This window comes from Lagenorhynchus albirostris, chromosome 8 (genome assembly GCF_949774975.1).
Source record: "Lagenorhynchus albirostris chromosome 8, mLagAlb1.1, whole genome shotgun sequence".
In the NCBI taxonomy this organism is placed as follows: domain Eukaryota; kingdom Metazoa; phylum Chordata; class Mammalia; order Artiodactyla; family Delphinidae; genus Lagenorhynchus; species Lagenorhynchus albirostris.
In genome coordinates this window covers 49,369,290-49,383,056 of record NC_083102.1, presented here as the reverse complement: position 1 = coordinate 49,383,056, position 13,767 = coordinate 49,369,290, and the positions used below count along the sequence as shown (strand labels likewise).

The 13,767-nt window shown below is 41.2% G+C and overlaps 1 protein-coding gene across 1 annotated transcript in view; it reads left to right on the top strand.

The window, feature by feature from the left end:
* The window catches only part of NFE2L3 (NFE2 like bZIP transcription factor 3), a 31,147-nt gene extending 17,380 nt beyond the window's left edge, over positions 1 to 13,767 (top strand). Inside the window, exons 2-4 of the mRNA XM_060156970.1 lie at positions 6,341 to 6,505; positions 11,384 to 11,467; positions 12,146 to 13,767. Coding sequence (XP_060012953.1) covers positions 6,341 to 6,505; positions 11,384 to 11,467; positions 12,146 to 13,402 — 1,506 coding nt within the window. The 3' untranslated portion in view covers positions 13,403 to 13,767. The remainder of the gene's footprint in view (positions 1 to 6,340; positions 6,506 to 11,383; positions 11,468 to 12,145) is intronic.

Sequence of the window (13,767 nt, the reverse complement as noted above, 5' to 3'; positions counted from 1 at the left end):
CCCTGGGTAGGCGAGGCATTCCGTAAAGGCCCAGCTGAGGGCTGTCTGGGTTGCACAGCACCATGTGCGTTACGCTGACCTGGGGAAATTCTCATCCGTCACTTCTTACTACACCTGTTTCTGTTGGCTTTATAGTAGGCTCTCAGTAAATGATTGTTGAATGAATAAGTGAAAGACTAGCTAAAAAAAATACTCACTGAATAACTAAGGCTGTGCAAGTTAAAGTATCTGTCTTCCCCAGGGCTTTGGCATTCAGTCAGTGCTTTTTATTCTTCCACCAAGATTCTTGACAGTCACACGGTCTTCTTCCCCTGTGCCCTCGTAGGTAGGGTGGCCATTGGGACAGTCTTGGTTTATGCCTGTTGTCCAGCTTGTTAATAGCACCCTCTTACCTTCTCAGAAATGGACTGGTTTGGGTGATATATCATATAGCCACTTATTCACGGACGCTTGGAGTGTCAGAAAGGGCCCTCTTCTGAAACCAGGCTTTCAGCACTGGGGTGGCTCGCCCCAGCTCTCACGCTGCCTCTTCTGCCCCTTGCTGTGTGGCTGCAGAGGAAGCTCAGATTCCTGCTCTGACTGTGACTTTCCTTCCTTGGCCCTTTTGCTCCTCATGCCTCCATCCTTAGGCGTACTCAGGCATTCTCTCCCCTGCTGTCTTCATAGTCACCACTTGTTTCATATGTGCATCGATCGGAGACTGAATGGGAGAAGGTGAGTAAAAATTTTAAGCTACTACTGATCAAGACTAAGACCCGGATAGGAAAATGGAAAAGACCACAAACAGTTCACAGAAAAGGAAATAAAAATGCTTTCAAACTTGTGAAAGATGTTCAACCTCATTCATAATAAGAGAAATAGAAATTAAAACTACAGCGAGATGCCAGTTTTCATCCATCACACTGGCACTTTTGTTGGTAGGATTATTGTAAGTTACCACAAACATTCCATCAAATGAAAAATACAAGTTATCTGTTGACCTAGCATACATTCTAGGAATTTATTCTACTTGCACATGAGTGCAAAGTAGTATGTGTGAGGATATTTTAGTATCTTTTTTTTTAAAGAAATGACTGGAAACATCTAAATATCCATCATTAAGAAACTAATCAAATACGTTATGGTAACAGGAATGTATTCATTTCTCTCCTCTGTACACAGCTCTTTCTCTTTTTTTAGATCTCAGCTAAAATATCACCTCCCCTGAGAGGCTTTCCCTAACCAGTCTTTAAAGGAGGGCCCCCTCTTCTCTCTTTCACTTGCCATAACTTGCAAATTTTCTTAGTTCACTTGTATTTTGAGCTCCCTCTCCCTTTAGAATGTAAGCTCTGAAGGGGCAGTCTAGAATTCTTTTTTCACTATTGTATCCCCAGCATCTATCAATAGCATAGTATTGGGTTGGCCAAAAAATTTATTTGGATTTTTCCATAACATCTTACGAAAAACCCGAACAAACTTTTTGGCCAACCCAATATTTGGCACTTAATATGTATTGATTGAATGAACGACTTTAAAAAAGACTTGAATCTCAAATAAAACTGCATGTTATCCTTATTGGTGAAACATTAAAATAAAAATAAAGAATGTCAGGTGTGGTAATGTGATTTAGTGTGTATCTGGTCCTCATCTCCCCCCCAGTCCCCATTTGGCAGAGCTATCAAAGACCTTGGAATTTCCTAAGCATTAAGAGCAATGGGAGCAACTTTTGTTACAATATTTGGTCTTTCAGTCCTCAGTTCCTGAAATAGCTCCAGAGCCATGAAAGTGAAAGGAGTGTCTTCCTATTCATAACATGCCCCTTCTAACCACACCTGACTTATGTTAATGAGGTGACTTTTGGAGAGCCCCCTAAGGATGGGGGCTGGTTGCCAGGGGAACCAACCAAGTGATGAGAGGGTTGGAATTTTAAACCCCACCTCCCAGACCTCTGGGGAAGCAACTGAAGACTGAGTTAAGTCACTAATGGCCAATGATTTGATCAACCATGCCTGTGTAATGAAGCCTCCATAAAAAACCGGAAGGGTGGGGTTTGGAGATCTTACAGGTTGGGGAACACGTGGAGGTGCTGGAAGAGTGGTGCAAGGCATGGAGGCTCTGTGCCCCTTCCCACAATCCTTGCTCTTAGGCATCTGTTTGTTCCTGAGTTTTGTCCTTTTGTAATAAGATGGTAATCTAGTAAGTAAACTGTTTTCCTGAGATCTGTGGGCCACTCTAGCAAATTAAACTGGAGGAGGAGGGATTGTGGGGACCTTTTATTTATAGGCACTTGGTGGGAGGCACAGGTGACAACCTGGACTTGGAATTGACCTCTGAAGGGGGAGGTGGCGTCTTTGAGACCGAGCCCTTAAGCTGTGGGATCTGATATTATCCCCAATTAGATGGTGTCAGAACTGAGTTAAATTATAGGACACCCAGCTGATGTCACAGAATTGCTAGGTGTATGGAAGACCCACACATCCGGTGTCAGAAGTGAAGTAGTGAAGTAGTAGACTATTGAGAATAGAGGGGCGAAGAGTGTTCTCTTTTACGTCAGGTATCACCATTGTTGTTGAAGAGTATTCTGGAAGCATGATCAAAGCAACTAGACAAGAAAATGAAATAAATTTAAATGTTGGGAAGGAAGAGGTGAAAATAATTAGTAAAGCAGTTGTTATGACTATATATACTTTGGGGGAAAAATAAAGATGAACAGAAATTATAATGGAAGAATAGTTTTCCTGAGTCTACCTTTTGCTGTTGCCCTGGCCAAAGTGATTTTGCTATGTAGGGATTTTTGGGATAGCTTTAATCAGATATAATTTCAAACTTTAAAGTTGCAAGAATAGTATATATCCCTTACTTAGATTTACCTATTGTTTACATTTTGCCCCGTTTACCTATTTATAATTACATCTCTATACACATATAATTATTTCATTCTGAAACATTTAAGGATGAATTGAAGCTATTGTGTATAGTATTTCCTACAAAATGATTTTTTCTATAACCAATTAATCAAAATCAGGAAAATTTAATATAAGCTTAAGACTATAATCTGTTGTCCATATTCAGATTTTATCTATTGCCCCAGTAACGTCCTGTGTAAACTACTTTTTCTCCTGGGTCTGCATCTAACCCAGGATCACACATTGCGTTTAGTTCTCAAATCTCGTAAGTCATCTTTAATTTGGAAAAGGTATTTCAGTTCTTTACCTTTGAGTTTTGGAAGAGCATCAATCAGTTATTTTGTAAAGTGGCTCCCAATTTTGATTTATCTGATGTTTCCTCATTACATTGAGATGATGAATACTACAGACGTGGTATTGTATCCTTCATATCATATCAGGAGGCATCTTGGTTTATCGCCATATTGTGATGATAGATTTGACCACTTGGTTTAGATGGTGTTTGCCAGGTTTCTCCTAAAGTGTTATTATCTTTTTCTTTGTGTTTAAACAGTAATCTGTGGAGTGACGCTTTGAGACTGTTTATCTTATTTTCATCAAATTTTTATTCCCTAATTTTAGCGTTCATTTATGATTTTTTTTTAAATTTATTTTTTGGCTGCGTTGGGCCTTTGTTGCTGCACGCCGGCTTTTCTCTCTAGCTGTAGTGAGCGGGGGCTGCTACTGTTCATTGTGGTGCGTGGGCTTCTTATTCTGCAGTGGCTTCTCTTGTTGTGGAGCATGGGCTCTAGGCATGTTGGCTTCAGCAGTTGTGGTGCGTGGGGACACTAGTTGCGGCGTGCAGGCTTTAGGGTGTGCGGGCTTCAGTAGTTGTGGCTCACGGGCTCTAGCGCGCAGGCTCAGTAGTTGTGCCGCACAGTCTTAGTTGTTCCGTGGCATGTGGGATCTTCCTAGACCAGGGCTCGAACCCGTGTCCCCTGCATTGGCAGGCGGATTCTTTACCACTGTGCCACCAGGCAAGTCCTTTAACTGCTTCTTGCCATGTGATTTGTAGTCGTACAGAATTTCTCTACCTTCCGTTCTCCTCTTCCCGAGTTTTTAGGCAGGCCCATCTTACATACTTTTGTTACCAAACTCTCATACACTCTAAAAGTTTGATCAGTTTCCTTATGGGCTTGATCTAGTTGTGTATTAGCCACCTGTTCCCTCTGTTATTGTTTATTTATATATTGTTAAAGATAACATTCTTATGTTTGCAAGTTCATGTGTGTCTCCACATGTGTTAACTCAAATATTACAGATTAAGAGGACCCTGCTTCATGGCTCTAAAATAGATCATGTGAATTAGAGATAAGCAGCTCCAGTGCCCACCAACAGCAAATTTATTTGTAAACAAAGTTAGCTGCCTCAGGAATCTGGAATTTTGAGTTAGATTTTCTTAAGGTTTAACAAAAGAAACCTTCCCTTGGCAAAAGACTGAGGTTAAAGAGTGGTGACCAGTCTACCTTTTCCTTTCTTCCCTGAATTTAGATAGGAATCAGTGTTTTAATTGCAGGAAAGAGCAAGACTGTGGTATCTCACCCATCAGAAATCAGATCCCTACCAAAGTCTTAGGGTGTTGTGTTTGGGAGTTCATCTATTCAACAGCTGTTACTAAGGGTCTACTGTGTGTCAGGCTCAGGGGTAGGCAGTGGGCATACAGCAAGAACCAAGCAGACAGAGTCCCTGCCCTCAGGGAATTTGCATACTAGTCGGATAGACAACAAATATATCAGCTGGCGCTAAATGCTATGGGAAAAAAAATAAAGCAAGATAAAAGAGACTGATATTAATGGGAGGGGTGTGCTTTTTTATAGAGTACTTAGGAAAGAAAAGTGAGATGGTGATATTTGAATAGGAACCTGAAGGAAGGGGGGCCGGGGCGCTGGGAGGGGTAGAGATGGGGGGAGGTGAGCAGAGGGAGCACCTTACAAGCAGCAGGAACGGGGAAATGGGGGAGGAAGTTGAGAGAGTGCTTGCTGTGCCTGAGGCTGAGCGTTGGGGCATTTGCCATGTTTATATGGTGAAGATGAAGAATCAGCAAAGGAGAAGTAGTCGGTGAGACAGGAGAGTAGAGAGAGAAGGTACTTGGATGCCAGGTGAAGAACCTGTTTCCAGAAAAAGGGAGTAAACTCAGTGAAATGTTGCTGATGGGTCAAATAGGTTGAAGACGGAGAACTGTAGCCTTGCGGGACTCTGATATGCTGCTTCAGTGGAGGGGTGGAGACAAACCCTCATTGAAATAGGTTCAAGAGAGAATGCAGAGTCCGGATGACTCTTTAGAGGATTTTGCTCTCCGGAGGAGCAGAAAAATGGGATGGGATTTAAAGAGTAATGTGGGACCAAGGGAGGAACTTTTCAAGATGGGAGGTGTTAGTGTGTTAGTAGGCTGATGGGAATTAGCTGATAGACAAGAAACAACTTGACGCAGAAAAGAGGATAGGGTAGCAGAACCAATGTTCTTGAGCACACGAGCTCCTTGTGATCAAGTACTTGAACGGAGAGATCATTTGAGGCAGGAAGACTAGCATCCACAGTTGTCAAGAGGGAGGCTGAGTTTGTTGTATAGTTTGGTACAGTGAACAGAGAAGCAAGTAAAACCAAGTGGGCCACCAGCACATCAACTTCCTTTTCTGCTCTTGCTTTGATTTCTCTCCTTGTTTCTGGCATCTGTGGATTTCCATTTCTTTGACCTTCACTTTTTTGTTTTTAAGATGAACATTTCTGTGGTTTAGAGTGGGGGGCAGTGGTGCTGTCCTTATTAGTCCAGTGTGTTTTGTTGCTGGAAGAAATTAAAAATAGATCCTTTGAAAGGATTTAAGAGGCCTTGATGTTATGTTATAGGGGAAACATTATACAGAGAACTTTTAATATAATTGAAAGTATCAGAATATACAGTATATGCTAAATGATAACTATTTGAATGTTCAGAAAAATTCTCTTGCCTTTTGTCTCCTCAGTTAAAGGTGGAAGGACTCATCTGCGTAAATAAGCATAGTTGAAAATATCAGAGATGCTAGTTTAAGCTTTATTGTTAAACTTTATTTTTTCAAAATAAAAATATATTTACCTTTTTCCTGATTGTAAAAGAAATACATGTTTGTTGTAAAATATTCAAACAGTACAGAAATGTATAAAGTGAAGTCAGCTCTTCTAACCCACCCTGAAGTCCAGGGGCTTTATAAATGCATATAATTTTAATTACCCAGATCAGAACAGCCTGTCTCACAGTGAGTTCTTAAAAAGGACAGGACACAAAACTGACCTTTGTTTCAGAATTAAATGTTTGATAATGTAGCTTTTGACTTGTGGGTTTTCCTGATCACTGAGCAGTTAAGTACACAACGGTTTTAAAGATCTGACTTAATTGATGAAACGCGGATTTGTACTTAGCACATTTTGGGGTCCTTTTATAGGAGAATGAGGTACTAAGAGCTGTGGATCACAGTTCCCAGCATGAGGAAAATGAGCAAAGAGCATCAACCCAGAGGGAGAAATCACTACAGCAGAAGAATGAAGAAAATAAAGTAGCAGATAAACCTGCCTGGGAGGCAGAAAGGACCTCTGAACCTAGAAACGAGGTAAGCAAGTTAGAATATCCTGGCCGTACCATTTTGGCTTTAAGGTAGATTTTACGGCTTTTGATAGTTTGTGTTGAGAATGAATTTTGTGTATGTGTGCCTTACCGTTAAGTAAACCTGATATATGAAAATACATGTTTTTTTAAAACTGTGGTTATTTGGTTGACAAAGGAATCAGTCCACAGAACATTGTATCTGGTTAAACTCACAGACCCCATCCAGAAACTTGCTAGCAGGTTTTGCTGTGTTTGCAAGGGATAAAGAGATGGCTGGCATCCTGAACCCAGGAATCCTCAACCAACCAACCAACCAACCATTTGCAGAAGCAGCCAGGTTGGCCCCTGCAGGCATATCACCCTCAGTCAGCTGGGACTCGGGCGCAAGTCCTCACTCAGTCTCCTGGTATGCCATGCTGAAGGGGCAGTCCAGGAGCCCACTTTGCATCTTTGACCAGGCCGAGTAGGATAACCTCCTTGGCTCCTCTCTATAACCACACTCATCAGCAGTGAAAAGGGTGTGTAGAAAGATGAACTCCAGAAGCTAGGCTGAAGGGAGGGATTCTTCCTGTAGCCTGTGCTTCCTCCCTTCTTTCACCTGGAACATAACTCTGCTCAGCCCTGCTGAGGTCCTAGCCCACAAGCCTGGCAAACAAATGCTCCAGACGGGTCTGGAGGTTCCACAGACCTTTAGCCACTTGACACTTCCCCTGGCACCCTTGCAGGTTTTTCTTGCCCTGATGGGTCTCTCTCAGCCCTGAACTGCCCCAGGTGGCATTTGGGTGGGCCATGCCTTGGTCCTTCTCAGACAGCCCACCATCATTGTAGCCTTATTACCTATGTAACATCACACCGAACATCACATGATTGACAGTGGAGTCAGAAAACAGCTCTGCTCCCTTTGCCCACCCACCACGCCCCCACCCCCTCCAGCCTGTTCTAAGCTGTTCTAGGGAACTAGTTCTTCCCCTACACGCTGGGTGAAACCTGGGACAGACCCTGTGACTTCTAGATAATCAGACAAAAATTTCTCTCCCGTCATCCCAGTGCAGCAGTTGATAAATATAGCCAGTGTAATTCTCAAAAACGGAACTGAAATTTAGTTTTTCCCCTCCTATCCCTGCTGCAGCCTCAAAGCCTGGCTGAGTGGAAAGGGGTGTGTGTGGCCAGCTTCTCTTTTTCCCCCGTTTTTCCTCCCTTGCTTGTACAGCCAGCCGTCTTGGAGCAGAGGGTGTGATGGGTGGTAGGAGCTTAGGAAAGGTGTTCCTTGACTGGTGCCAGCCTGAAACTGTTTTCCCTGGACTGTAGGATGTTATTTAAAACTGCTTCTCTGTTGGATGGGCTCTTTCACTTCACAGGTTCTTTGGAGACCCCACCGCCCAGCTGGGAGTCCTTCACCTGCCCTTCTCTTCACAAGGACACATACACCTCCACCTCCAGGTGGCCTCTCAACCACGTGCTGGTCCTGGAAACCTGCACCTCACCTCCTTTATCAGTCCAATCACTTCTCTAACAAGCCCTTGCTTGGCCTCTTGCCCTCATTTTTCAGGCAAGCTCTGGATGCATATCTGCTGTGTTCCCTAAACACACCATGTTTCTATGTGGTTTCTAAGTCCCTTTTTGCTAGTCTCACAGTGGGGAGCTCACCCCAAGGAACCCTCCCATTTTCACTTTACCTCTCAGGCTGTTTTATGACCTACAGTTGAGGATCCCATTGCAGCCTGGCATTTCACTGTGAAATGCAGGTGTTTCCATCTGCCTCTGCTCTTACCCACTGTTGTTCTCCCCAGGCCTTGTGTTTTCCTTGTAATTCATGTACCTTCCTGTGGCTTTACCACCTGCTTATACACACACATCAGTGCCAGTGAACACTGAAAGAACCGTATTTGTTTTGAAGGAGACATTTCAGCTCACTTTCCTGAATGCCTCCCAAGTTATCTTTTTTGAGGCAAAAGATGTTTTTTTACCAGTCTCTTTACCACTTCACTGTGTATAGATTTATGCTCTTGGTTCATTTTTCTCTTGGGTATGTCTTTGCAATTACACCCCTTCACCAGACTTCCCAGAAAAATAGCAACTGTGTTCTCTAGAATTACCTATAGTAACTAAGGTAGTTACTATCACTGCTAGGTAACAGGCACTCGTTAAATAATAATGAAGAGATAGATGAAGTAGGGAGCTTTCCTCAGAATTTAAAATTTGACTTGAGACAAACATCAATTTGAACAAAACCTTCTAGAAACACATCACTTAGAACATGACATGACAATTACACACATTTCTTGTAGAAGCGTCTAACAACGCGTCTGCTCTCTTACTGAGATATGTTACTTAGGAGGGAGTTGTCTGTGACCAAAGTGAATCACTAGCATTTGAAAATACCTAGGATGACTGACATAATTCACTCTTTAACAGTAAGTTCTTTCTAGCCCCACTGCAAGCCTGGACTTGGCTAGCTGTTAATGAAGTAAAATACACAGTATATATAGGAATATATATATACTGCTCTGAAGATACTTTCCTCTCACTAAAGACAAGTTGAATTTATATATTGCTTCATCTTTTAAAAGGTATAAACTCCTAGTGATCTCTGTTCAAAATGCAGTGAATTCTTGACGAAAAATAGAACTGTTTGTATTTTATGTGAAGATTTAGGAAGGAGGATGACTGCAAACAGAATGCTGTCCATAGTTAAAGCCCTCAAGTAGAAGGCATCAGCCCGTGAGATTCTGAAGAGAAGTGAATGAGATATTTTTTAAGAGGTGAAGGCAGGTTTAAGGGAAACACAAAGGAAGAGGGAGGCCCCCCCATGGACTAGCAGTTACCTGAAGCCAACCAACACAGCCAATACCACCCTCAAGAGCAGAAAGGAACCTGGGGAGAAATACAGCTCGATGAGGTGCCTAAGGGACTCTGTCACACCCTGCACCCTCCCGTCTCTTGCCTCTGTCTCCTGTGGATCACCCAGGGGGCTAGCTCCTCAGACCTCTATCTCCAGGGGCACTGAAGAGGAAAACAGGTATCTAAATAAAACACTTCTTTGACTAGCTAAGGATAAGTCCATAATTCATTTTAAGCAGAATGATCTTCATACATCATATTCTGCATATTAAGGGTTTCGGGTTTTTCTACAAAGTGTTATTTACCTACAGTTAAGGATTGTTTTTGCAGGAATGCAGATTTGTGATGTTGTTGTTATTCATTCTCACACACTTGTGACCATCAGGCAGATTTTGGTCAATGGCTAGCCAGGACTGATGAATCAGGTTTATGAAATTTCTTAACTAGGAATCATTTTAAATAATCCAACTGGTGAAGAAGTCTGCTACCCACTAAGAATGTGTCATTTGCCAGTTAAAGAAGAACAAGAAATCTTATTATTCACCAGTTTACCTTAAGTAAGTCCTATAGCATCCATAGAAATAGAAGCCTTGAAAACATGGCTTCATAGAACCCAAGGTATTTTGCAGACAGAGAAACCCCTAAAGTAAAAAGTTGGGGATGGGAGTTACACACAGCACAAGTCAGGAATTTGAACTTGCTAACATGTAAAGACATCCCCCTTTGACGCATCAGATGCACAAATCCTGGATAAGACAGAATGGATAGTATCTGCAAATGTATAAGTGAACTCAAAAGCAAGACACAGAACTCTACAGATACAAGCAGCAAAGAGGGAACTCAAATCCAGAATTTAAGACAATCAGGCACCAAGGCTGAACTGTATCCAGATGCCATGACAGAGGCTGGAGTTGGAGAGTTCCCTGCTTTAAAGCTCAATGTTTAAAGCCTTTTCTGGTTCAGGAAATGAGGAATAGAACAATCCTAGCCACCAGCGAGGAGACAGAGCAAGGAAGCTGTCCATCCAACCTTTAGAAATCTAAATGGTGTGGATTCCGACTACCATCACCATTAGGAATCCTGAGTCAAGAAAAGGTCTAGAAAATGATACAAAAACTGGTCCTTGCAGAGAAAAGTATAAAACCTAGTTCATACTAACCCTTGGTATGTGTCATTGCTATAGAAACTGTTCTCAAAGACGAGCTCACCTTTACATAAAGAAAGAAAAAAGTGATAGAATATGAAAATCTAAATTATTTCTAATACGAGTCCCAGGAGAGGCAGGGAAGTATGAAGGAGAAGCAGTATTCAAAGAGTTTATGGCAGAATATATCCAAAATTAAAATGATCTTATGTCTCAGATTAGAGGAATACAGAGTCCCAAGCAGAGTAAGTAAGTTAAATCCCAGACATATCACAGTGAAATGGCAGGGCAACAAAGACTAAGAAAAAAATCTTTAAAACTACCCAAGGGAAAAAAAGATTAGCTGTTGTAAAATGACAGACCGATAGCATATTAGTAATAAATGCCATAAGACAGGGCTGAGGGAAAACATTAAGCGTGAGAGATAAACTATCACTTAAGCATGAAGGCAAAATAATTCCAGGTTACAAAGACTAAAGAGTTCCTGGAGCCACTCTAGAGAACTATCAAAGTGATTATTTCAACAAACTTAAACCCTTAAGGCAGGAGACAAAGCAATAACAAGTTGATAGAATTTTGGTAACTCTAAATATCTTGTAATCAATTTGGAAAGTTGGCTGGAGAGGGACAAATAAGGTGGAACTAAGATATAAGCTAAAGACATAAGATGAAGAACGGTTAGGGCAGGAATGGAGAAGTCATCAAGTTAAAAGGTTGTTTACAGCAGGATGTTAAAATACTGAGTACTAAAAAAGGAATAGAACGTAAAAATTTAAAACTAGAGATAAAAATCCAGCATGGATATAACACCTGGTTACCCTTTCCAGATTAAGCCTAAAAGCCCGAGTCAACCACTTCAGTCTTAATTTAAGTGAACGATGCACCTTCTTTTTCTAGATACATCGAAATGGAACAGAGAGAGTTTTCTCTCTGGAAGACTTATTTCAGTTGCTTTCATCACAGCCTGAAAATCCACTGGAGGTAATGGGAATCTTGGCTTTTATCCTTGCAGGAAAAATATCTGCAGTGACCTCTCTGTGAATAAACACAACCTTATTACCTAGGATACACAGCAATTTAATACTTAGATAACGGTTTCTAGTGCATTATTTAAGCACAGACTTAAGATTTACTTCTTACAGAAACACTTCTTTGGAGAATTAGCCAAATATGTATAGTTCCCCCCTCCAAATAATCACAAAGATATAATCAAATTCATAAAATCCATATTGAATCAAAACGGCAGTACACAACTTGACAAACTAAGGCACACCTTAGTTTTTCTGGCAGCATTACACTTTATGCTGGTCCAATTTGCTTTTAGATACCTCTCTCCCTGCAGTTAAGACTGTTTCACTAGTAAGGTATTAGAATTTTTGAATAACAAGACCTGCTTTCACACTAACATAAATCTTTCTAATTTCCCATGATGTTCAAAGAACAGGTCTTTCCTGACATAGCATATTCTCACCTGGGCTCACATCATGTATTCTATTGCCTGCATTATTTAACTAAGGGAAGTTATTCGTAGCCAACAGCATATCCTTACTTACATAGAGGAATTAACACGAGAAGAACAAGTACTGTATTAGGTACTAGAACTGCTATTAAAATAGTTTTATGTTATTTATAGTGCTCTTTTTTCCTTTCCTTTTTCAGGGCATCTCACTGGGAGACAGTCCTCTCCCAGGAAGTATCAATGATGGCATGAATTCTCCTACACATTATAATGCAAATTATAGCCAGGCTGTAAGTCACGATGTAAATCTCCGTGAGGCCATGTTGTTGTGTCCTGACAATACATTTAGAAGGGATCCAGTAGCAAGGACTTCACAGCCACAGGAACTATTTCTGCAGTTAAATTCTCCTCTTACCAATCCTGAACAGACCCTTTCTGGAACTAATTTGACAGGATTTCTTCCATTTGACAATCAGGTGAGGGACCTAACAAACCAAGACCTTCTGTATGACCTTGATGTAAACATATTTGATGAGATAAATTTAATGTCTTTGGCCACAGAAGAAGGTTTTGATCCAATGGAAATTTCTCAGCTTTTTGAAGAACCAGATTCTGATTCTGGGCTTTCCTTAAACTCAAGCCACAACAGCACCTCTGTCACCAAGTCTAACTCCTCGCACTCTATATGTGAAGGTGCTTCACTTTCTAGTAGTGAATCTCTTTCCCACCGTGACTTAGAAGGGGCTGTAGGAGGCTACTACCCAGAGCCCACTAAACTTTGTCACATGGATCACAGAAGTGATTCTCATTTTCATGGGGACTTTGCATTTCAACCTGTATTACATAACCACACTTACCACTTACAGCCAAGTGCACTAGAATCCACTTATGAATCTTTTTCATGGCCTGGGAAGTCACAGAAAATAAGGCGTGGGTACCTCAATGACACAGACAGAAACTTAAGCCGTGATGAACGGCGTGCTAAAGCTCTGCACATCCCTTTTTCTGTGGATGAAATTGTCCAGATGCCTGTAGATTCTTTCAACAGCATGCTAAGCAGGTACTATCTGACAGATTTTCAAGTGTCGCTCATCCGTGATATTAGACGAAGAGGGAAGAATAAAGTTGCTGCTCAGAACTGCCGTAGGCGCAAACTGGATGTAATTTTGAATCTGGAAGATGACGTATGTAACTTGCAAGCAAAGAAGGAAACCCTTAAGAGAGAGCGATCCCAGTGTCACAAAGCTATAAATATAATGAAACAGAAACTGCACGATCTCTATCATGATGTTTTTAGTAGGTTAAGAGATGATGAAGGTAGGCCAGTCAATCCAAACCAGTATGCTCTTCAGTGCAGCCGTGATGGAAGTGTTTTGATTGTACCCAAGGAATTGGTGACCCCAGGCCAAAAAAAGGAAAACCAAAAAGGAAAACGAAAAAGTGAGAGAAGAAATTGAAGATGGATTCCATCCATACGCATAAAGTCGTAATGTTCAGAAACTGATCAAAAACCATTGAATCTGCTTCGAAGTTTAGCTCAAGTGTTATCTACTGCTACTTGAATCACTCAGTTAAGGCTACATTTTGAAGCTTATATGGACCAGTTTAGGACTTCAATATCAGACTTGGGGGCCTGTTTCATGAACTAATGTAGAAATAGGGTGACGTGATGGTCCCTTCAAAGAGAGCAAACACATTTCAAAACATGTTTTTATGATTTAAAATATTTTCATTTAGAGTTTTCAAGAACTGTTTTAGTTTAATTGATGAAAACTTATGTAGCTTTTTCTGTGGAAATAAATTTTGTATTTGATTTTATAAA